A 22,872-nucleotide genomic window follows, 5' to 3' on the forward strand; every position below is an offset into this window, starting at 1 on the left:
CTTTTCCTTTCTTTTCTTCACTTCTAACTTAGGGAAAACGTCCACAGCGCACAAAGCCAGAGTTGCAACATAGGTTTATGTCTGACCACCTGTCCATCAAATCCACCAAGCTAGAGGTGAGTGTTTGAGAGTAAAAAGGTGCATTGAAAAGGATAGTTCATGTCATGTCACATGCTTTTCTATTCCTATTTTGTCCCTTGCCCTTTAAAATATTCTAAATCTCAAATATTTGTTCATTATTATATGTATAGCTTTTCTGGGAAAAGAAGTTAGAAAATGGGAGATCAGGGGACATTCCTTTTTACCTTACAGTGTTCTTGGGTGACATACACAATTTAATCTAAGGTAGAGATGAGTGACAAGTTCTGTAGTAGATACAAGAAGTTGGTGAATACAAAGGGGGAAAAGTGAAGCCAGGCAAAGAAAGGGGGTTTAGGCAAACAGATGTTTGTCTTTAGTATGTAGGGTGGCTGGGATTCTTACGGTGCGCAGTGGGTGTGAAATTAAAGCCTGAGGTCTTTCTCAAAACAGGAGCCATGTGAAAAAATGCTCTAAGGCAGAAAGTGCATTAGTATGGTCAAAGAACAGTATATCTATGTGGATGGCAATGTGAGCCATGTTGATATATGGTGGTAAAATGTAGACCTGGCTCTCTACTGTCTTCAGTAGGAAAGAAAAACAAGTTAGTTATGTGCAGCTGGCTCAGGCAAGATGAGCTGATTAAGAGGGAAACGCCTGCCCAGGAATCTAGTTGATCACTGTTTACTAGAGCAGGAGAGAGGTTGTGTTTTATCAAAGGAGAGACTTCATCAGCTGGGAATCTGGGTGCAGTATTGGGTGGCACAAATGTCGGGGCAAAAACTAGATAAATAGTACTAAGTATTCTTTCACAGAGCACCTAAGAGCCAGGTTTGCTTGAGGTTTTGACTGGCACACATTAGGTGCTCATGGTTTGAACTATCATCCTGCTTTGGGAGATGGCAAGTGTATTTTATTCACTGAGCTGACGGTGACCATACATGTATGACAAGAGGAAGTGGAGAGTGAAGTGTCTCTGCTCAGGAAGGAGGCCCGCTGCATCTGTCTTGAAGCTTTTAGGGCATGTGCTAGCCTGCTTTGTTTGGAAAGCCTAGCTAGCCATCACATTCCCCCTTGCAGCTGTCCATCTCCTTAGACACTCTGTACCACTGCATGTGTAGTCAGCTGAGTGGTCACACAGAGCTTTATCTCAGGTACAGTTGTTTTGCTCTGTCACCATGCCATGTGCTCCCTTGTGAATTTGGGGCATTCTCTTTTGCCTTGAGATTATATTTTTGTGGCACTTAATGAAAGTGCCAACATGAAACCTTGTGCTCTTTGTAATTTTTTATTTAGGGAAAATGTAGTAGAATATTCCTATAGTCCCCCCTACTGCAGAAAAGGAAGTTCAGGAGGATCATAAATTCAAGGTCAACCTGGAGTGAAATTTTCTCAACCGTCTCTCTCCCTCGAATTATAGAGAATAATTCTTGTGATTTTACAACTCTGTTTTGGATTTTTAAAAACTATGTCCTGCTTATTTATGTAGGCTAGGCTTGTTTAAACTCACAACTTTGCCTCAGACACCTGAGTGCTAGGAGGTGCACACCACCACTTGTGCCTCCATTAAAACCTTAATATGTAAGGGTAAAACCTTACAATGACTGGCTTGCCACCTCCGCCCCGATAGTCTTAGTTGCTGGTACCCAGTTTGATTCTGAGTAGTTAACAGCTCCTCTAGCTGGCTCAGTTTGTTACCTTGAAAACGCTTTCAGCTTATTGCTTTTGGAGTCCTCTGTGCTTTAATTCACACCTCAGATTGCCTGGCAGTCTGAATGCCTCTGAATGATTGCCTCTTACCCCCCTCCCCCCAAGTAAAACCCATTTCCTTTTTAGAGGGGTTGTTTTCAAATTCTGTTGTTTAGTTTGAAGTAAAGGAAACTACCTGATGTAGACATTTTGGAGTTTGTGTTGTAATTAGCATCCTAGAGAAACTGAATTGGTTTATGACTGTCTGCAAAGCAGAAACTCTCTTGTCTTCTGATGCCTTTTCTGTGTGCAGGCATCAACCACCCAGTAGTCCAATCACCTCAGAATGTCTTAATTCTGCAGACATTGATAAACTGGGGATTAGGGCTGTTGACGTGTCTTTGTTAGTAGACCCTACTGGGTGTCTAGAGAACAGTTTATGATGGTGCAATCTCAGATGTGCTCCTTGTGGCAAGAGTAAATCTGAGCCCATGTGTTGGGATACAGAGCTTGGGCACTGTTTCAACTAGAGTTTCCTAATAATTCCTCGGAGAATTTCACAGTGGCTCCTTGTTAGCATCTTATTAAAATGCCTTCATGATTCTAATAGGTCTCTTTCTTACTTATAAGGCATGTAGACATCGACCAAAAGCTTTTGTTTTTATGAGACAGGGTCTCATTAGGAAGCTGCAGTTGTTCTGGAACTCAAAATATAGCCCATGGTGGATTTGAACTTTCAATGATTTTCTTGCCTCAGCCTCCTGTGCTACCACACCCAGCTGGCTCTTTTACAAGGGAAAATATTACAGTCTAAGAGAGTTAGAAAGGCCGATAGCCAAGCACTTGCTGCTCTTGCTGGAACCAGAGTTTGGTTCCCAGGACCCACACTGGAGAACTCACAACCACCAGCTGTAGGGAATCAGATGCCCTCTTCTGGCCTTCACTTACATATATGCTTGCTTTTTTTTTTTTTTTTTTTTTTTTTTTTTTTTCCAGAGCTGGGGACAGGGCCTTGCGCTTGCTAGGCAAGCGCTCTACCACTGAACTAAATCCCCAACCCCTATATGCTTTCTTATACAGAGACACATAAGTCAAAATCTTTTTGGCCAGGCATGTTGACACATATCTTTTAGTCCCAGCTCTTGGGAAACAGATCTCTATGAGATTGAAGCCAATCTAGGCTACATAAGAGAATTCTAGGATAGCCATTGTGAGACCATGTCTTAAATAACAGCATGACATCACACATACACAGTGGTTGATATTTTGTTTTGTTTGTTGTACCACTTTTTGTTTTCTTTAACCTTTTACTTGAATTTATTTACATTTCAAATGTTATCTTCATTCCTGGTTTCCCCTCTGGAAATCCCTTATCCCCCTGCTTCTATGAAGTTGCTCACCTACTACCTGCCCACTCTCTCCAGGCTTCCAGCCTGGCATGCACTGGTGTATTGATCCTTCACAGGACCAAGGACCTCCCCTCCCATTGATGCAGTACCACACATGCAGCTGGAGCCATGGGTTGCTCCATGTGTACTCTTTGGTTGGTGGTTTAGTCCCGGGAGCTCTGGGAGGTCTTGTTGGTTGATATTGTTGTTCTTCCTATGGGGTTGTAAACCTCTTCAGCTCCTTCAATTCTTCCCCTAATCCCTCCATTGGGGACCCTCTTCTCAGTCCAATTGTTGGCTGCAAGCATCCACCTCTGTATTTGTCAGGCTCTGGCAAGCCTCTCAGAAGACACCTATATCAGGCCCGTCAGCATGCACTTCTTGGCATCCACAATAGTGTCTCGTTTTGGTCATTGTATATATGATGGATCCCCACGTGGGGCAATCTCTGGATTGCCTTTCCTTCAGTCTACTCCACACTTAGTCTCCATGTTTCCCCCTGTGAGAATTTTGTTCTCTTCTAAAAAGGACTGAAGCATCCACACTTCTTGATTTTCATTTGATCTGTAAATTGTATCTTGTGTATTTTGAGATTTTGGGCTAATATCCACTTAACGGTGAGTACATATCGTGTGTTCTTTTATGATTGGGTTAACCTCACTCAGGATGATATTTTCTAGTTCCATCTATTTGCCTAAGAATTTCATGAAGTCAATTGTTTTTAATAGCCGAGTAGTACTCCATTGTGTAAATGTACCACATTTTCATTCCTATTATTATTTAAAAAAGACTGCTATGAAAATAGTCAAGCATGTGTCCTTATATTTTGCAGCATCTTTTGGGTTTATATGCTCAGGAGTGGTATAGTTGGGTCCTCAGATAGTACTATATCCAATTTTCTGAGGAACTGCCAGACTGATTTCCCAGTTGTTGTACCAGCTTGCAATCCCACCAGCAATGGAGGAGTGTTCCTTTTTTTCACATCCTTGCCAGTATCTGCTTTTACCTGAGTATTTAGATCTTAGCTATTCTGACTGGTGTGAGGTGAAATTTCAGGGTAGTTTTGATTTGCATTTCCTGGTGACTAAGGATGTTGAACATTTCTTTATGTATTTCCAGGCCATTTAATATTCCTCAGTTGAGAATTCTTAGTTTAGTTTTGTACCCCATCTTTTAATAGGGTTATTTGGTTCTCTGGAATCTTAAACTTCTCGAGTTCTTCGTTTGTATTGGATATTAGTCCTCTATAGAGGATTTAGGATGTATTTCTTCTTTAAAAATAAAATGCTCTTTTTAAACATCTATTTATTGAGTTCTAGTAGTGGGGTGTTTGTGTGCTACAGAATCATTGGAAGATCAGAGGAAAACTAGAGGGTGTCCATTTTCTTTTCCTACCATGTGGGCTCCCTGGGTTGAACCTAAGATTGTCAGGCTAAGTGACAAGCACTTTTACTCACTGTCAGTATCTTGTGTATGTCAGGTTGGTCTCACACTACATATTTGAGGATGACCTTAAAGCCTTGCCTCTATCTCCTGAGTGCTGTAATTACAAGCCTGCACCTCCAGGCTTAGTTTAGGTGATGCTGGGGAATTGCAGCTGTTCATTCTCTTGGAATGAAATAATTCCTTTTACTCAGGCTCCCAATTTCTGTCTTTCCACTATAGTCACTTATGTCTTGCACATAACATTGCCTTGAATGCATGGTAATGGTCAATCATGTTATCAGTGGTGTGACTTTACTAGAAGGTGAAATAAGAACCCAGGAAATAGGCTAGCAGTGTAGGGTTACTGGTAGAGTGCAGGAAGGGTACCTGGCTGTTGCAGTTTGCTTTCTATTTCTGGGATAAATACCATGACCAAAAGCATCTGGGAAGCAAGGGCATTATATCTTACAGCCTGTAATCCATCATAAAGGAATCAGGGCAGGAGGTCTAGGCAGGAACGGAGCAGAGGCCATGGAAGAGTGCTCCTCACTGACTGCTACTTTGTGCCTCACTCAGCTTGTTTTCTTTCTTTTTTTTTTTTTTTTTGGTTCTTTTTTTCGGAGCTGGGGACCGAACCCAGGGCCTTGCGCTTCCTAGGCAAGTGCTCTACCACTGAGCTAAATCCCCAACCCCTCAGCTTGTTTTCTTATACAGTGCAGGACCCCAATCCGGGGTGGTACTGCCCATAGCAAGTTGGTCCCTCCCACATTAATTATTAATCAAGAAAGTGCCTCAGGGACTTGCCTACTGGCAGTGTGATAGAGGTAGCCCCATAAGCAAGCATCCTGCCTCCTAAATGACTTGCTTATGTTGAGTGAACGAAAAGCTAACATGGACAGTGACAGTAGGAGGCCGTGACCAGAAGTCCCATACTGAAAGACATGTCCATGGCAGTTATCAGGAAGCAGATTGTTTTGAAATTCTAGAGCACTTTGTCTCATCTGCAGAGGTTCTTTGTCAATATACAGTGTTATATGAACCACCTTGTGAACTCTTTTCTTGGGAGAAGAAAATACACATTTTATTTTGGTTTGACCTTGACTTTATGAGGTCAGATCTTGTGTGGCCCAGTTCGCCTTGAAGTAAAGCTAAAAGAATTTAAGTTATAAAATGACAGTGAACTAGCGAGATGGTCTGTTGAGTAAAGGCACTTGCCACCAAACCTATTGACCTGATTTCAGTCCCTGAGACCCATATGGTAGAAGGAGAGAATCGACCTCTCAGGTTCCACATCCATGCTATAGTACAGTTGTGCCCTCGTACACACAGTAAATAAGTAGGTACATTGCCGTCAAGCCAAGCGTGGCAATCGGTCTGAACCTAACACTTGGGAGGTGGCAGCAGAAGGACCAGGAGTTCTGGGCAAGCCTAGACTGAGACTTGATCTCAAGCAAAATCATTAAGGCAGCCTTTGAAAGATCTACTCACTCCCCAGACAAAATCACATCCAAACTCTGAATCAATTGTCCGTCTAAATTTTTTTTCCAAGGGAGCTAAAGAGATGATACAACAGTTAGAGTGCTTCCTGCTCTGCCATGAGGTCTCAGTTGAATTCCCAGCACCCATGTGGGGAATTCCAGCTTTGGAACCTGCAACACTCTCTTCTGAGAGCATCCTTGTACACACATACATTCACTCACATAGACATAGCACACATAAAAAAAAAATGTAAGTCTTTAAAGTGGTTTCAAGAACTACAAAAGCAAGGAAATGAATAAAAGAATTTCAATCAAGGGGTTGGGGATTTAGCTCAGTGGCAGATAGCAAGCGCAAGGCCCTGGGTTCGGTCCCCAGCTCTGAAAAAAAAAAGAAAGAAAAAAAAAAAGAAAGAAAAAAAATTTCAATCAAAAGCAATGGAATGTTAAATGTTAACTTCTCTAACCAGCCATCTGCATTCATCTTTGTCCCCAAAGCAAAGACCACTTGAACAATTTCCAGTCTAACACTTGAGACAATTGGCTGTAGAAGATTCTTAAGTCTAAAAACAAGCATCACATTCTCAATTTGGTTATACTTAGTTCTTTTGTTGACACCTAGATTATTCTTCTGTTACTGAAATTGGTCATGACCCCACACCCACACTATGTATTTGAGGATGACCTTGAACTTTACAGATGCTTGTCCAGAATGCAAGGATTCCATCCCCTCCTCTGCCTAAACCCAGGCATGGTAGCACATGCCTGTAATCCCAGCATTTGGGAGATGGGCACAGGAGAATCAGAAGTTCAAGGCCATCTTCAAATGCATAGTACGTTTGAGGTCAGCCAGGGTAGAGACATCAACTACAGATTGCTCAGTCGGTAAAGTGTTTATGTCATAAACTCGAGTACTTCTCTTTAATCCCTGACACAAAGTTGTGGAACATGGTAACATGCACCATAATTGCAGCATTGGGCTAGTGAGAATAGGAGGATTTCTGGGGCTCCTATTTCTGGGGCTCCCTCGACAGCAGATCTGGCTAGCTGGTGAGCTCCAAAACATGAGAAATCCTAATCCAAAGAAAGTAGATGGTATCTCAGGCACATGTGTATACACATATGCCACACGGTAGTGCATACTTTTAGTCCCAGCACTCAGGAGGCAGAGACAGGTGGATCTCTCAGTTCAAGGACAGCCTGGTCTGAAGAGCAAGTTCTTGGACAACCAGTGAACAGTAGAACCCTTTTGTGGGGTATTTGGCTTGTGGGGAGGACAAAACTGAGTTGGAGCATTAATTTGAGGGCCTGGACTCCATTGAAAGTTTCAGGCTACCTTATACTATAAGATAAAATTCTCTCCTCTCCTCATAACCCCTTCCCTCACCCCACCCTCACCCCCCCAAATGCCAGAAGGTTAACCAGGTGTGGTAGCACACAACTTAATTCCAGCGGACAAGATCTCTGTCAAATTGAGGCCAGCCTAGCCTTCATAGAGACCCTATCTCCCCCCCCCCAAAGAAAGGGGGGGGACTAAAGATGAAATATTGACCCCAAAACATAAGACCGCAGCTCCGTTGTTTCCTGTGTGTATGTCTATGCCTCCTGAGTATAGTATAGAGTGTCAGATCCCCTGGAACTAGCATTACAGTTGTAAGCTGCTTTGTGGGTGCTGAAAATCTGAACTTGGGTCTTCGGCAAGGATAGCAGATGCTCTTTACCACTGAACCATCTCAAGCCCATTTTGTTTTGAGCCATGGTCTCATTCTGTAGCCCTGGCCACCTTTGAACTCTTGTCTCCCAAGTTCTAGGATTAAAGACATGCACCACTCTGTACATTTTGTTTTGGTTTTTTGAGGAGTCTTTTGATAGCCTGTGCTCTCCTTAAACTCATAGTCCTCGGTGATCTGGAGTGTATCTCCATTATGTTTTCATGTGTATATTCTGTACATTGATGCACATAGTCACAGGTAATGAAGTCAGTCTGTATATGAGGTATAGATCCTCTGTCTACTAGTATATGTTAGAATCTGTAAACTAGCTTTTAGTTCTGTGAAGAAGCCTTGCAATTGTTGTCTCTTTGACCTCCGTGCACTTTTTGGCCCTTACAGGAGACACCCATGCTCACCAAGATAGAAAAACAGAAGCGCAAGGAGGAGGAGGAAGAACGACAGCTCCTTCTTGCAGTGCAGAAGAAGGAGCAAGAGCAGATGTTAAAGGAGGAGAGAAAGCGGGAATTGGAGGAAAAGGTCAAGGCAGTGGAAGGTATGTCCCGGTTCAAGGGTGAGAACACAAGGCCAGATCATTCTTCATCAGCATCTCTGGTCACTTCTGTTTAAAGGTCTTGTCTTGTATTGTGTCATGGTTACTCATCTGAGTTCATTCAGTCTTGCTCTCTTTACATTCTTACAATCCAATTGTATTTGTCATTTTCAGTTTGCCTTTCAGTACCCTACTTTCTATTTGGATTTCTGCTGTGTCCTATACACTTTAGATAGAATTAAAGAAAGGGCATTAAGACATTAGCAACTATTTTCATAGATACAGTGGTATACGCCTAAGAAATGGTTGGTTTGGGTTGGTTGGTTTGGGTTGGTGGTAGTTCGCGTTCAGGGTTGTGTGTACCTCAGGCTGGCCTTGAACTCACTTTGAACAGCTTCCTGTTTCTACCTTCAGAGGTGCACCACTCAGATTATGTGGTGCTTCATGCCCAGGACTTCCTACGTGCTATGCAAGCAGTTTATCAAACTGAATTATATCTCTAGCCCAGATCTTTCTTTCATATAGCAAGTCAGAATGTTGCCATTGATGTTACTGTATCGGGTAGCTTTTTGACACTCAAACTGCAGTCTTGCTATAGTAAAGCTTTTTCTTTTGTTTATAGGTTGTTTTTGTTAGAGATAGGATCTCACTGTAGCTATAACTGACACGGATACCACAGCATAGACCGTCTACACAGGGATCCCCCTGTCTCTGTCTTTCAAGTGCTTATCTATAGGTTTACAGAGCAAAGGATAGCAGCCTTAGTTGCTTTCTTGGACAGTGATAGCATTTGCTAGCTGAACGTGTTTTGAAGTTTTCTCTCTGCATGCCCTCCCAAACCTTCTCCCTTTCTCTTTCTCCCTCCCTAAGATTTCTTTTGTAAGATTAATAATACTTATAAGACACCCCCCCCCTCGCCCCATGTGTGTATGTGTCTGCATCTGCATCTAATACAGTCTCATTATATGGTCCAAGTTGACTTAGAATTTGTAGCAACCTTCCTGCCTCAGCCTCTCAAGCACTCTAAGTATATGTGTGACCGCACACCCAGGGTGTCTAGAAGAGCAAATAATGCTCTTAACCACTGAGCCATCTTTCCAGCCCCCAAAATGACATTATTTTTATGTACCCATTCTATATCAGGCTCTGTTTTAGGTATTTTATGATAACAAACAACGGCTATTCTTTTTTGAAGGATCAGACCAGAATCAAGAGTTTAAGACGTGGGTATATAATAAGGCTGAGACTAACCTGGGGTATATGAAGCCCTGTCTTCAAAAAGGAGGGAAAAAAAAGGCATAGCAGAAGAGTTTCATGACTCTTCTGAGTGATAAAGTGACATTAACTGAGATTATCACAAATTCTGTCTGATGTGGTACTTCAATAAAATGAAGTTGCTTGGTGTATAACTGATGGTGCGCTCACAGAGGTCCAGGTGTATAACTTGGTGTATAACTGATGGTGTGCTCACAGAGGTCCAGGTGTATAACTTGGTGTATGACTGATGGTGCGCTCACAGAGGTCCAGGTGTATAACTTGGTGTATGACTGATGGTGTGCTCACAAAGGTCCAGATGTATAACTTGGTGTATGACTGATGGTGTGCTCACAGAGGTCCAGGTGTATAACTTGGTGTATGACTGATGTTGCGCTCACAGAGGTCCAGGTGTATAACTTGGTGTATAACTGATGGTGCGCTCACAGAGGTCCAGGTGTATAACTTGGTGTATGACTGATGGTGCGCTCACAGAGGTCCAGGTGTATAACTTGGTGTATAACTGAGGGTGTGCTCACAGAAGTGCCAGGGAGCAGCAAGTACAGATGCTCACTAGGATTATGTTTGTGTGTTGATTGTAGATCGAGCTAAGAGGAGAAAGCTCAGGGAAGAACGAGCGTGGCTATTGGCTCAAGGCAAGGAGCTACCCCCAGAACTTTCCCATTTGGACCTGAATTCTCCCATGAGGGAAGGAAAGAAGACCAAGGACATGTGAGTATTTAGTAACAGCAGCAGTAGCAGCTGGCCACCCTATGCGCCTCTCTCCTGCTGCAGAGCCTGATGACCTGAGTTGTATCCTGGACCTACATGGTGTAGAGAAAGGACTACTGCAAACTGTCCTCTGATACATGGGCCATGATGGATCAGGAGTACACACACAATAAACAAGCATAATTTGTAAAATGCATCAAGCTAGGCAGTGGTCAGGTGGATTTTTGTGAGTTTGAAGTCATCTCTGGTCTATAGAGCTAATTCTAGGACAGTTCAAACTACACAGAGAAACACTGTCTTGAAAAACCAAAAGCCCCAACATTTAAAACTTTCTAGTGTTACAGAATCACTGGAGTTTGATTCTTAGCACTCACGTGGCAACTCACAAGTACCTTTAGCTCTAGGGGCATCTGACACATACACATGGTTAAAAATAAAATTCTTAGTTTTAAAAAGTTAAGTTTCGGGCTGGAGAGATGGCTCAGTGGTTAAGAGCACTGACTGCTCTTCCAGAGGTCCTGAGTTCAAATCTCAGCAACCACATGGTGGCTCACAACCCTCTATAATGAGATCTGATGCCCTCTTTGGTTGTCTGAAGACATCAACAGTGTACTCATAGAAATTAAATAAATTTTTTTTCAAAATTACATCTCTCATTTAATCCTTGTAACAGAAAGGCCTGTTTGGGAGACAATGGCTTTGATGCTAAGAAAGCATAGCAAGTGCTAGTGGTAGACCTTAAAAACCAGACCTGACTCAAATGCAACGTGTACATACATACCCTTTAAGTGAGTCTCTTCCCTCCTTGTAGAACCCTGCTGGCACAGGAAAAGATGGTTCTTAATGTCCCAACATCTCAGTGACATCAGAATTGACTATTAATGGGACATTGTTTATTGGAAGTGCATTTTACGTTTGGCAGTGCTAGGTATTGAACCCCAGTACTTAATCATTTGCATGTAAGGCAGAGCTCTAGCCCTAAGACTCTAGGACTTACCATCTCACTCCCTCAGCTTCCTCAGTGCTCGGGTTACAAAAGTGTACCACCATGTTTAGTAAGTATTTCATTTTTTAAAATAGTTACCTTGGCTATTGCACAAAGTACCAGCAAGGCATGAAGGTATGCCGGAATAGAACCATGGCAGGGGAAATCAAGGTTTAAAAAGGAAAGTGCACGCTTTGAATCTCATCACTCACTCTGTGAGTTCCAGGCCAACCTGCTGTAGATAGTTTATTCCAGGACAGCTAGGGCTCATCTCAAAAAACAAAAAAAAAAAAAACAAAAAAAACCCAAAAACAATTATTTCCATGTTTCCAGTCAGGGTGGCAATAACCCCAGCTCTGTAGAGACTGAGGCAGAATCTGAAATTTGAGTCAGCCTAGACTATATAACAATACCCTAACTTCATAAAAATAGTTAATATTTTATATTATATTAATAGTTACAAAGTTATAATAAAGTTCTGGATCATTTAAGCCAGTCTGTCATTATAGGTGGAATTCATTGTAGGGAATCATAGTCCTCTTTTTGCTACGGTCACCATCTCCCATCCTTATGTTTCCAGTGAGTTGGGATCAGTGTTTGGACTTATGAAGAATAAAAAGTACTGCTCAATCTGTATTTGAACCAAAAAAAACTAAGGAAAAATGGTGGTCCCAGCTAAACTACTTTTGTGTTTTGTGTTTCACAGCTTTGAACTGGATGACGATTTCACAGCCATGTATAAAGGTTAGTTCCATTCTCAGCTGTGGCCTTCCTGATGAACATCTTTGCATAGGAATGGATCAGTTATATTCTCCTTTGTGGTTTTCAGTTCTAGATGTGGTGAAGGCTCACAAGGATTCCTGGCCCTTCTTGGAACCTGTGGATGAATCTTATGCCCCCAACTATTACCAGATTATTAAGGTATCTTTTAAATTGTACTTAAGCATCTGTATCTTGCTTGGATTTTATTTTTCTATCGGACTAAGTACCGATGGTAACAGGCAGCTCTGTGGTGGTAGAAACTGTTTTACATCTTGGTGGCCAGCAAGAACTTAGGACTGGAAGTGGCTCATGGTATAACTCCTAAGGCCCCACCACACTTTAACTCACTCCTCCAGCTAAGCCCAACCTCCTAATGCTCTACAGCCTCATAAAGCCACACTTCTAGCTCAGAGGAGGACAAGCTAGTCAAACTCACTGTTCTATAATAAGTTAATTTTTTTTTCCCTCTTGCTTTTCTGCTTCCTTACTATCCAGGAGACAGACAGACACACGTACATACATGTACACATGCATGTGCGTAAGTGTTGTTAGGTTTTGTTTTGTGACAGGACACCATGTTGTCTTGGGTAATCTGGAACTCACTATGTAGACCAGACTGCCTTCAAACTCGGAAAGATTTACTGCCTGCCCCTGTCTCCTGAGTTGTGGGATTAAAAATGTGTGCTAGTTCTCTCAACTATACCAGACTCTTGGAGAGCTAAAAGGCCACTACTCTTCCTTACAGAAAGTGATTGGAGGGAGTATGTAGTTAATTGGTTTTATCTTGTTTTGAGACAAGGCTTCACTCTGTTACCGAGGCTAGCCTGGAAGTCACTGTGTATGAAGGAGGCACAGGCTAGCTTCAAACTTGTGTCAGTCCCCTTGAGTTCCAATGCTGGGATTAAAGTCACTATGCCACTTACAGTGTTGTGTATTCTGTTTTAGATCCCCATGGATATTTCAAGCATGGAGAAGAAATTAAATGGAGGTTTATATTGTACCAAGGAGGAATTTGTAAATGACATGAAGACCATGTTCAGAAATTGCCGAAAGTACAATGGGGACAGTAGTGGTAGGTGGCTTGAGGGCCTTCTTACTGGACATGTCTTTTGCACTGTTACAGTGGAGATGAAATGCTCTCTACACGATATATTTTGTCCTTCAGACTTTACTATTGAGATGGAATCTCTGTAGTCAAGTTTATCTTGGATTAAAAAAAATGTGTATGTTTTATTGTGCCTGCTACCCACTGTTGGGTCCTCTAGATCTTGGAATTATATATCATAATTGTCAGCCACCACGTGAGTGTTGGAAAGCCCAGGTCCTTTGTAAGAGCAACAGTTAATCTGAACTACTTCTCCTGCCCTAACTTGAATTTTTGTCTCACCAAGTATTAGAATCTCTGCTGTGCCACCTTGCTGGTTTCCTATTTTGCCTTAGGCCTACAGACAGAATATATACTGAGTTCTCATTCACCCTTATGGATAGCAGAGAGAGGTCTGTCTGTGTTGTACTGGGCCTCCTTACCACAGACAGGATCAAATTCACCGTGAACTCATGTCATTCTGTTTACATAGAAGATGGGATCTCATGCCTCTTGGATGCTCAGCAAGCAGGGTACCACTGAGCAATGTCCCGGGCTGCTCCCCTCCACCTTTTTTTTTTTTTCTTTTTTTCAGAGCTGGGGACCGAACCCAGGGCCTTGCGCTTGCTAGGCAAGCGCTCTACCACTGAGCTAAATCCCCAATCCCCCGGGCTGCTCCCCTTAAACCATGCATTATAGCTTTCTAATGGTTAATGCATCAATACAAAAATGCTACAGCCTGTAAAACAAAGCAGTTTCAATTATAGCGTGTAATAGTTTTAGTAACTTAGCCTAAAGTGTTAAAATTCCACTAATTTGAAATAACATAGTATAGTTAATATGTGTCACAGCCATACAGCCTTGGGCAGAACACTTACAGAAACCAGATCTTCATATTGTATCTATAGATTTGCAATGTAATATTTTCCAGAGGTAAATTAAACTCAGAAGAGTATAGTGTTCCTTATTTTCCATAATTGTCTTTTGTGTCCAATAAAGTATGTACCCTGGTGGTCAGTCTTCTTGTCTTCCTTCTAGAATATACCAAGATGTCTGAAAATTTAGAGCGTTGTTTCCATCGGGCCATGACAAAACATTTTCCTGGTGAAGATGGAGACACAGATGAAGAATTTTGGATCAGAGAGGATGAAAAACGGGAAAAAAGGAGGAGTCGGGCTGGTCGAAGTAGTGGAAGCCACGTTTGGACGCGCTCCAGAGACACAGAAGGGTCCAGCAGGAAACAGCCACCAATGGAAAATGGAGGAAAATCATTGCCTCCGGCACGCCGAGCTGCCTCCTCAGGGGATGATCAGAGTAGCAGTTCTATACAACTCCCTCCAGAGGTGGGCACATCAAATGGCCGAGGCTTTTTCCACCCCCTGCACTATAGTAGGGTGCCTAGCCAGGCACCCCCTTTAAACCAGATGGTAAGAAAAACTCACCTTCTAAGGCAATGTCTCCAAGACACTGCATTTATAGGAATCTAAAGGCTAGTAACTTACAATCTTCAGATAATCATAGAGAAGTGATTCTCAACCTTCCTAATGCTGTATCCCTTTAATACCTTTAATCTCATGTTGTAATGACCCCCAACATTATTTTCATTGCTATTTCATAACTGTATGAATTCTGCTGTTATGAATCTTAGTGTAAATGTCTGATTAGGCAGATAGGTGGTCCTAGGTGACCCCTTAAAGATTTAATGACCTGCAGGTTGAAAACCACTGCCATTGATAGTTTATTTTGGTTTGGTTTTAGTTTTAGAGACAGGGTCTCATCTAACACGAGATGACTTCAGACTTGCTGTATGTAGTAGAGGTTTTGGCTGGCCTTGAACTTTTGGTCCTCTTGTCTCTACCTCACAAATGAGATGGTTTTTCTATCGTATACCCTAGCCCTATGCTATCCTCTCTTCATTTAGACCCTCTTTTCTCTTAGTCCTTTGAATCGTGTATTCCCAAAGTGAGCAAAACTTGAAATTAGAAAGGTCTGATGATAGGGTTCTTATCAGTATTCCTGGCTACTTTGGAAGGCTATGTTTTGAGGATCACTTGAGTCCAGCGAGGCTAGCTTTGGGCCACATAGAGCTCGATCTCAAAAAGAAGCATAAAAGATATGAAGCACAGAACATAAACTCCATATTATGTTTAGAATGTTGAGATGTTGTTAGAAAGAGTTGGGGATGCAGCTCAGGTGGTAGAATCCTTACCTAGCATATATGAAAACGTGTTTGTTCCCAGCACAGCACACAGTGAGTGTTGTGGTTGCACACCTGTGATGTTAGCACGGAAGAGATGGAGACAGGCCCAGGGGGCAGACAGGCCTTCAATCCCAGCACTCGGGAAGCAGACACAGAGAAACCCTGTCTCGAAAAACAGAGAGGGAGAGAGGGAGACAGACAGATAGTCAGACAAGACAGAAGGATTAAGCTCAGTTACACAATAAGGTTGAAGCCAGCCTGGCTTCATGAGACCCTATGTTAAACATGTGTAAGTGAATAATAGAGAGATTGCTTAAAATTGCTCTAATTGTAGTGGGGAAGGTTATTTTGTGTGTGGGTTTTTTGTTTTTTTGTTGTTTTTTTTTTTTGTTTTTTTGTTTTTTGTTTTTTTTTGTTTGTTTGGTTTTTTTTGGAAACGGTAAGAGAACAACTAGTCTTTTTCTTGGAGAGAGAAGCTGCTTTGGAATTGGAGGCTGTTCCTGGCCATGGTGCATACTAATATATTAATAGCAATCCTTAGGGAATCCCTTGTTTCTTTGATGATTCTTCCCTCACCCCCTTTCTGCTTTACTTATTGCTTTCAGAGGCCAGCAGCATCAGGAACATTTGGCTCTCTACAAGGATCAGATCCCACCAACTTACATGGCTCCTCTCGAATCCCAGAGGTACCCCCAGGAGAGCCCTTGCAGCACCCGCCCTTTGCTATACAGGTAAGCAGTCTGCAAAAAGGCAGCTGGGAAAGTCCTGCAGCAGTACTGGGAGAGAGCCTCTTACGTGTCTGTCTGTTCTGTGACCCACTCTTCTCTCCCTTCTGTTGCCAGGCTCCAGTTGGAATTAGTAACCACCGAGGGTCCCGGCTCAGTGCTCCAGAAGAGAAGATGTGTGGGGGGCTGACACACCTTTCCAATATGGGATCACATGTCCCATCCTTGCAGCTTGGGCAGATGAATTGTAACAGTCAAGATGGAAACATATATCCACCAGCTCCATTCCAGGCAGGATTTATTCCTTCTCGGCATGGTGGGACTCCAGCCCGACCACCAGACTTTCCTGAAAGCTCTGAAATTCCTCCCAGTCACATTTATCACTCATACAAGTATCTGAATCGAGTACACCCTGCTGTTTGGAATGGGAACCATGGTACTACAAACCCTGGACGATTGGGGCCAGATGAGAAGCCCCTCGTGGGGCCAGGAGCCTCTCACCACCCTCATGCCCTTGGTCATATGATGGATGGCCGAGTGATGAGACAACCTATCCCACCAAACCAGTGGACTAAACAATCAAGCTTTCTACCTCCCGGAGTTCCTTCCTCGGGGTATATGCAGCCACCCTGTAAGTCTGCTGGACATCGATTGCAGCCACCTCCAACTCCAGCACCAAGTCCTCGGTTCAGAGGACCCTCCCAGGCCCTGCGGGGGGCACAAGGAGGGGAATCCATGATGGACAGCCCTGAGATGATTGCCATGCAGCAGCTCTCCTCCCGAGTCTGTCCCCCGGGTGTGCCTTACCACCCCCGCCAGCCCACTCCTCCCCAGTTACCTGGTCCCTTTCCGCAGGTAGCTCATTCTGCATCAGTATGTGTGTCAGCGCCCAAGCCTGCACTAGACAACCCTGGGAGTACACAGGAGATCAGCGAGACACAAGAGCCTGAGGGTGACCGAGGTAACTTACAGTGTCTTTGAATTTTTTCCCGACTTTTGTCTTTTCATGTAGAATATGGAGATAACATATAAAGTGATGTCAAGCCTTTCCCATAAACTATTCAAGTTCCGAATAACTGAAGTCCTTTTAGGTATAGAGATATCAAAAACAATTCATGAATTTACATGGATTACATACAGCTAAAAGGCACTTACATTTGAGAAACACTTTTAGGTTTGTTTTGTTGTTGTTTCTTTTGTTTTGCTTGGTTGGTTTTTAAGAAAGAATTGCTCTGGCTCTGGGTCCTTTATAGAAGAGCAGACCAGCTTCCAACAAGATTCTCCATACCTCTACTTCTGAGGGATGTCCACCACCTCTTTTTGAGACGTTTTTATGTAAACTCATTTAATTATGTAGACTAATTAGCCTTTGCACAAGCTGTTGCCAATATTCTTAGGTTTGTTTTGTTTGTTTTTAATTGGAGGAGGGTGCTTGTGGGGAGTCAGAGTATACCTTGTAGAGAGTTGGTTTTCTCTACTGTGTAAGTCTTGGGGACTGTATTCAGATTCTCAGGTTTGGCAGCAAGTGCCTTTACCAGACGAGCCATCCTGATTGCCCTGGTCTGGGCTCTTTCTGCATATCAAGCTCATTCGTGGTCCCTCATGCCTCTGCCTCCCAAGTGCTGGGATCATTGGCTCTTAACACCATGCCCCTCCTCTGTGTGTGTGTGTGTGTCTGTGTGTGTCTGTGTGGTATTTCATTTTGAGTTCAAGAATAATTTTATAGTTTAAAAGAAAAGCCACAGAACAACCTAGCTGTTAAGCGTCAGCTGCTATCCAAAGGAGAAGAATAGAGAAGGAAAACCATGTCATTTAATCTGGGATAGAAACTGTTAGACACATGGCGAATAGTGGCAATGCTGTGAGGAGGGAGGCTTTAGAGAGTTAAGAGAGCCCTAAATGTTGGGGGTGGGGATCTTAAAAGTGTGCTTAGAGAAGAGATAGAAGAGCCTGCTGTGGTGCCTTTTCCAAGTGTGTACCTTTAATTCCAGCCCTTGGGAGGCAGAGGCAGGTAGATCTCTACAAAGTGACTTCTAGGACAGCTGGGTCTATTACACAGAAGCCCTATCTTTGGAAAAAGAAGAGAAGAGATAGAAGAAAAAGTTACACTTTTTCAGAATAATTCAGAAAATCTGCGACTGATAGCCCTGTAAGGCTGTTGTTCCTAATCTTCTACCCAGCATCTTTGTTTAAAGTTGAAAAATTGAGGACACAGTGGTTTGCTGTTCAATAGTGAGAAACTAATGCTTAGTTTGAGTCCATATAGGAGAGCAACATCATGCATGTTCTTTGTGTAGTTCATGTGTAAGTTGTGAGCCTTTGTCACTCCTTTGTTACTTTGTTACTGTGTGCTCCGTGTGTGTGTGTGTGTGTGTGTGTGTGTGTGTGTGTGTGTCTGTCTGTCTGTCTGTCTGTCTGTCTGTCTGTCTGTCTGTGTGTGTGTGTGTCTGTGCGTGAGCATGCGATGGCCTGTAGAGGTCGAAAGAGGGCATCAGATTATGTGGAGCAGAAGTCACAGGTTGTTATGAGCTGCCATCTGAGTACTAGAACTGAATCCAGGTCCTCTGCAAAAGCAGTGAGCACTCTGAACCCTGAACTGTCTGTCTATCCTCAGCACTGTCGTCTTAGATGGAGCACCTCATAGTACATTGTGACCATGACAGTCTTGAAAGTGATTGTTATGAAATGTTTTCATTGTTTTAATTATTTCTTAATCATGTCTTGAACATAACTGTGGAGAACAATGAATTCTAATGGTTGAATTCTAATGAATTCTAACAGTTTTTCAGTAGTGTTGTTTAAAGGCCATAAAGATAAAACTTGAAAAACAGAAAGGAATCCTTTCTTGTGTGTATGCTTAGTATCTGATTTTGTTTAATACTTTGCTAGGGATATGACTCACTTGAACTTTTAGGGAAGATGATAAAAATTCCACATGAAATTGATACTAGAGCTTAAGCATTTTATTTTATTTTTTCCTGGAAAAGGACCACATTCTCTTCCACATATCAGATTCCTCTACCTGGGAGTCCGGAATTATGGGTTATCTCTTGGCCTCTTTCTAATGTGAGTGGGACAACACAGGAGAGACCCAGATGTATCTTTTTTTTTTTTTTTTTTTGTAGCTTAGATGTGTGCAGTGTTCTGCCTACAAAAGAATGTGCAGACCTTCAAACCATTGCACCTTTCAGAGACTCACAGCGTCACAGTCTCAGCCTTGACCCAGTTCATCTGGCTGCTTGCCAAGGTCCTCCATTACTCTATTCCTTGATGTTGCCATTTCAACATCAAGTTACTACTGTTCTGTTCTCCCCCAGCAGAGCCTGTGCCTGGACTTGAGGAGAAAGCAGCAAGCATTTGTTCTTCAGAAGGGCTATACCTCAAACAGCTACCTCACCCAGCACCTCCCTTGTCAGCCAGCTGTACCAGGCAAAGTTCACCACATGAAAGGGAAACAGAGGACTCCCAACTCAAAAGTGATGCTTCAGACTCTGCAGACACTTACAAAGCATCAAAGAATAAAAATCCTTGGCCTTTGGACAATAGCTACAACAGCGCAGCTGTGCAAGGAGCGCTCCATGGTGGCAGAGACCTCGCCATAGTGACAGAAAGAGGGAATCTACCTGAAAATGGGGTTGTTGGTGAGGCATCTCCCTGTAGATCAGAGGGGAAGGGCCTTGGTGGTAGCGGTTCAGAAAAGCCACTCTGCCCCAGGGGTAAAACATTGCAAGAAACCGTTCCATGTACAGGACAGAATGCAACTACACCTCCTTGCACAGATCCCAATTTGATGGCAGGCACTGTGAACCAGTTTTCTCCCTTATACATGCCTGGCATAGAATACTCTAACTCAGCTACACATTACCCTATGAGTCCAAGCTTGCAAGGCTTGGGCTCTATGATGGGAGCAAAGTCCCCAGGATCACAGCCTCAGTCCTTCTCTCCCAGGAGTTTCCAGGCTAACGGTCCCCATCCTGGACTCTTTCCCCGGTACCGCCCCCAACAGGGAATGAGATATTCCTACCAGCCTTCTTCTCAGCCTTCCTACCACCCCTATCAGCGGACTCCTTATTATACATGTCCACAGGGCTTTTCTGATTGGCAGAGATCTCTCCCTTCCCAGAGAAGCCCAAGTGGACCCCCAGGGAGTCACCCTCCACGTCCCCTCTTCTCAGATAAGAATGCCTTGACTAGTCTGCAAGGTTGTGAGACACTAAATGCTGCCTTAACTTCACCAACTCAAATGGATGCAGTGGCTGCTAAAGTTGTTCCACCTGATGGACACAATTCTGGTCCAGAAGAAGAAAAGATGGATGAATCTATGGAGAGGCCAGAGAGTCCCAAAGAATTTTTAGATCTGGACAACCATAATGCAGCTACCAAGCGTCAGAGCTCACTGTCCACCAATGACTATCTCTATGGAGCCCCACCACCACCTCTGAGTTCAGGGATGACTTTTGGTTCATCCGCTTTCCCACCCCACAGTGTGATGCTGCAGACAGGGTCTCCGTACACTCCTCAGCGGTCAGCCAGTCATTTTCAGCCCAGGGCATATGCATCCCCTGTGCCTGCCCATCCACCTCCCCATCCAGTGGCTACCCAGCCCAATGGCCTCTCTCCAGAGGGTCCCCTCTACTGCTGTCAGGAAGAGGGCTTAGGTCACTTTCAGGCTGCGATGATGGAGCAGACGGGCACTGGAAGCGGAATAAGAGGCTCATTTCAAGATGCACACAGACCGCCAGGGTAAGGTTGCGTTAGGTTTCTCTGAGAAAATAACAATAGCTTTAGGAATCAAGATAAATCGATTGAACAATATCAAGAAACATGTGAATTACAGACTTGACGGGGACCTAGACAGTTGTCTTTGCCATTTTCTTCCCCTGGTAAAAATGAATCAACATTTGGACTGGTTTTTGTTTATGGTGGTAGATAAATACCTCTGTGAATTAGTATTTAAATTATTATATTTTTATGTTAATTTTAAAAAATAGAAAATATTGGGGTGGTTGTTTATCTTTAAAATCAGGGCTCACAGTGTAGCCCCTGCTGGCCTCAAACTCTGAGGAACCATTCCGCTTTAGCTTCCTAAGTACTGGGACTATTAAGTGTGTACCACTGTGCCTGGCCTGTCAGGAAAGATACTGATATTGCACACTTAATAACTACAGTTTGAAAGCTGTGGGCAGAGGCTGGTCAGCATTGTTGCCTAGTTGACTCGTTTCTGACCGAGGTAAAAGAGGGTCTGCTTTGGGAAGCCTGAATCTGCATGGCTAAAGGTGTGCTTGTCTCATTCTTCCCCTATTGCTCAATTTTCTAAAAAAAGTTGTAATAAATCAAATGTTCTCGTGAGAGTTAGTGATGATGCCTTTAAGAAACCTATTAAATGTGGTTGTTCATGCCTTTAATGCCTTTAGGCGGACCTCAGAGCAGCCTGGTCTGTATAGATGGAGTTCCTGGACAGCCTGTGCTGTTACACAGAGAAACCCTGTCCTTAAAAACCAAAAGAAAAAACAACAACAACAAAAATTAATTTATTAGAGGTGGGGTGTATTGGGGTTTCAGAGCACCAGCCCACATGGGGTACTTGTTCCCATTGATAGCACCACCCAAAAGATGGGGGAGTGGCTACACATAATAAAACGATCTACCTGATATCCAAATTAGTAGGTCACAGGAAAAAAACAAGTTCACAGTATAAAAGATAAGCCTGACTGTGGATTCAAACCTATAATCCTAGCACTTAGAAGTCAGACTAGGTCAGCCAGGGCTACATAAATAAGACCCTGTCCGTTTTTTAAGGAGAGGAAAGAGTTCGAGGTTACCACTTTACAATGTCCAGCTGAACTACATATAACTGTCTAGCCAGGCATGGTGGCACACACCTTTAATCCCAGTACTCAGGGTGTAGAGGCAGGTGGATCTCTGTGAGTTAGAGGACAGACAGCCTAGTCTACAGAGGGAGTATAGGACAGCCAAGGCTACACAGAGAGGCCTTGTCTCAAAAGACTGAAAGTTAAAGAAGAAGAAAAGAAAGCCTAATCACCAAACCATCCCATTCAAAAGCTGCTGAGTGCCCCCCACTGCTGCTCCGTCTTCTTACAGCAAAATCTCTGCCCACTTTTGACTTGTTTGTGATTGTTTTTGTCTGTTTGAGACAGGATTTTGCTGGGTAGCCCAGTCTGGTGTGGAACTCAACAGCCTCATGCCTGGCGGTCACTGCCACATCCTTAAATTCCCTCTGTGGCCCTGGGATGTCTTTCAGAGATTCGCTTCCTTCTGTTTTGATTTCTTTCTGCTCCAGAATCTAGTCAAGGCTCGATTATTTATTTTCATTTGGTTGTGGTGTCTATATAGTCTCTGTATACAAATATTTTGTATCTTTAATATCTTTGACTTGTTTCTTAGTTCTGGCCAGTTTTCCAGGTAGTTTCCCTAGTGCTGGGTTTTGTTCATTGGCCCCTTTGTTTAGGCTGTGATCTGTTTGATAAGTATCTCTGTTCTCTTAGTAGTTCTTCATTAACTCTTACCTGTGCCTTGTTCTGGCTGTAGATTGCAAATGCATCCAATCCAGTCACAGTCCTTATTCCCAAAGACCCCGGCACCTGCAGCATCACCAGAACAGTTGCCACCACATAAGGCCCCAACACTTCCTCTGGATCAGGTAAGGATTATTAAAAACTAGAGTATTTCCCAACTCCTGACAGGTGTAAGCAATAAAAGCAGGTTGGATATCCAGGGCCCCAGGTGTCAGGTTTCTAGATGTTGGGATATTAGCATAGACTTTACAAGTTGATAAACTTAACCTGAACACCT

The 22,872-nt window shown here is 43.2% G+C and overlaps 1 protein-coding gene across 7 annotated transcripts in view; it reads left to right on the top strand.

Moving 5' to 3' along the window:
• Cecr2 (CECR2, histone acetyl-lysine reader) overlaps nucleotides 1-22,872 on the top strand; it is a 107,678-nt gene that overhangs the window by 79,104 nt on the left and 5,702 nt on the right. Inside the window, exons 8-18 of one of the 7 annotated variants that reach the window (XM_008763251.4) lie at nucleotides 33-116; nucleotides 8,167-8,320; nucleotides 10,174-10,303; nucleotides 11,995-12,032; nucleotides 12,118-12,209; nucleotides 12,996-13,122; nucleotides 14,173-14,561; nucleotides 15,940-16,065; nucleotides 16,177-17,020; nucleotides 19,377-20,802; nucleotides 22,609-22,720. In XM_008763251.4, the coding sequence (XP_008761473.1) occupies nucleotides 33-116; nucleotides 8,167-8,320; nucleotides 10,174-10,303; nucleotides 11,995-12,032; nucleotides 12,118-12,209; nucleotides 12,996-13,122; nucleotides 14,173-14,561; nucleotides 15,940-16,065; nucleotides 16,177-17,020; nucleotides 19,377-20,802; nucleotides 22,609-22,720 (3,522 nt within the window). Of the gene's footprint in view, nucleotides 1-32; nucleotides 117-8,166; nucleotides 8,321-10,173; nucleotides 10,304-11,994; nucleotides 12,033-12,117; nucleotides 12,210-12,995; nucleotides 13,123-14,172; nucleotides 14,562-15,939; nucleotides 16,066-16,176; nucleotides 17,021-19,376; nucleotides 20,803-22,608; nucleotides 22,721-22,872 lie in introns of those variants that run through there. The other 6 variants (XM_008763252.4, XM_039108209.2, XM_039108210.2 and 3 more) reach the window with 6 other exon arrangements.

This window comes from Rattus norvegicus, chromosome 4 (genome assembly GCF_036323735.1).
Source record: "Rattus norvegicus strain BN/NHsdMcwi chromosome 4, GRCr8, whole genome shotgun sequence".
Classification (NCBI taxonomy): domain Eukaryota; kingdom Metazoa; phylum Chordata; class Mammalia; order Rodentia; family Muridae; genus Rattus; species Rattus norvegicus.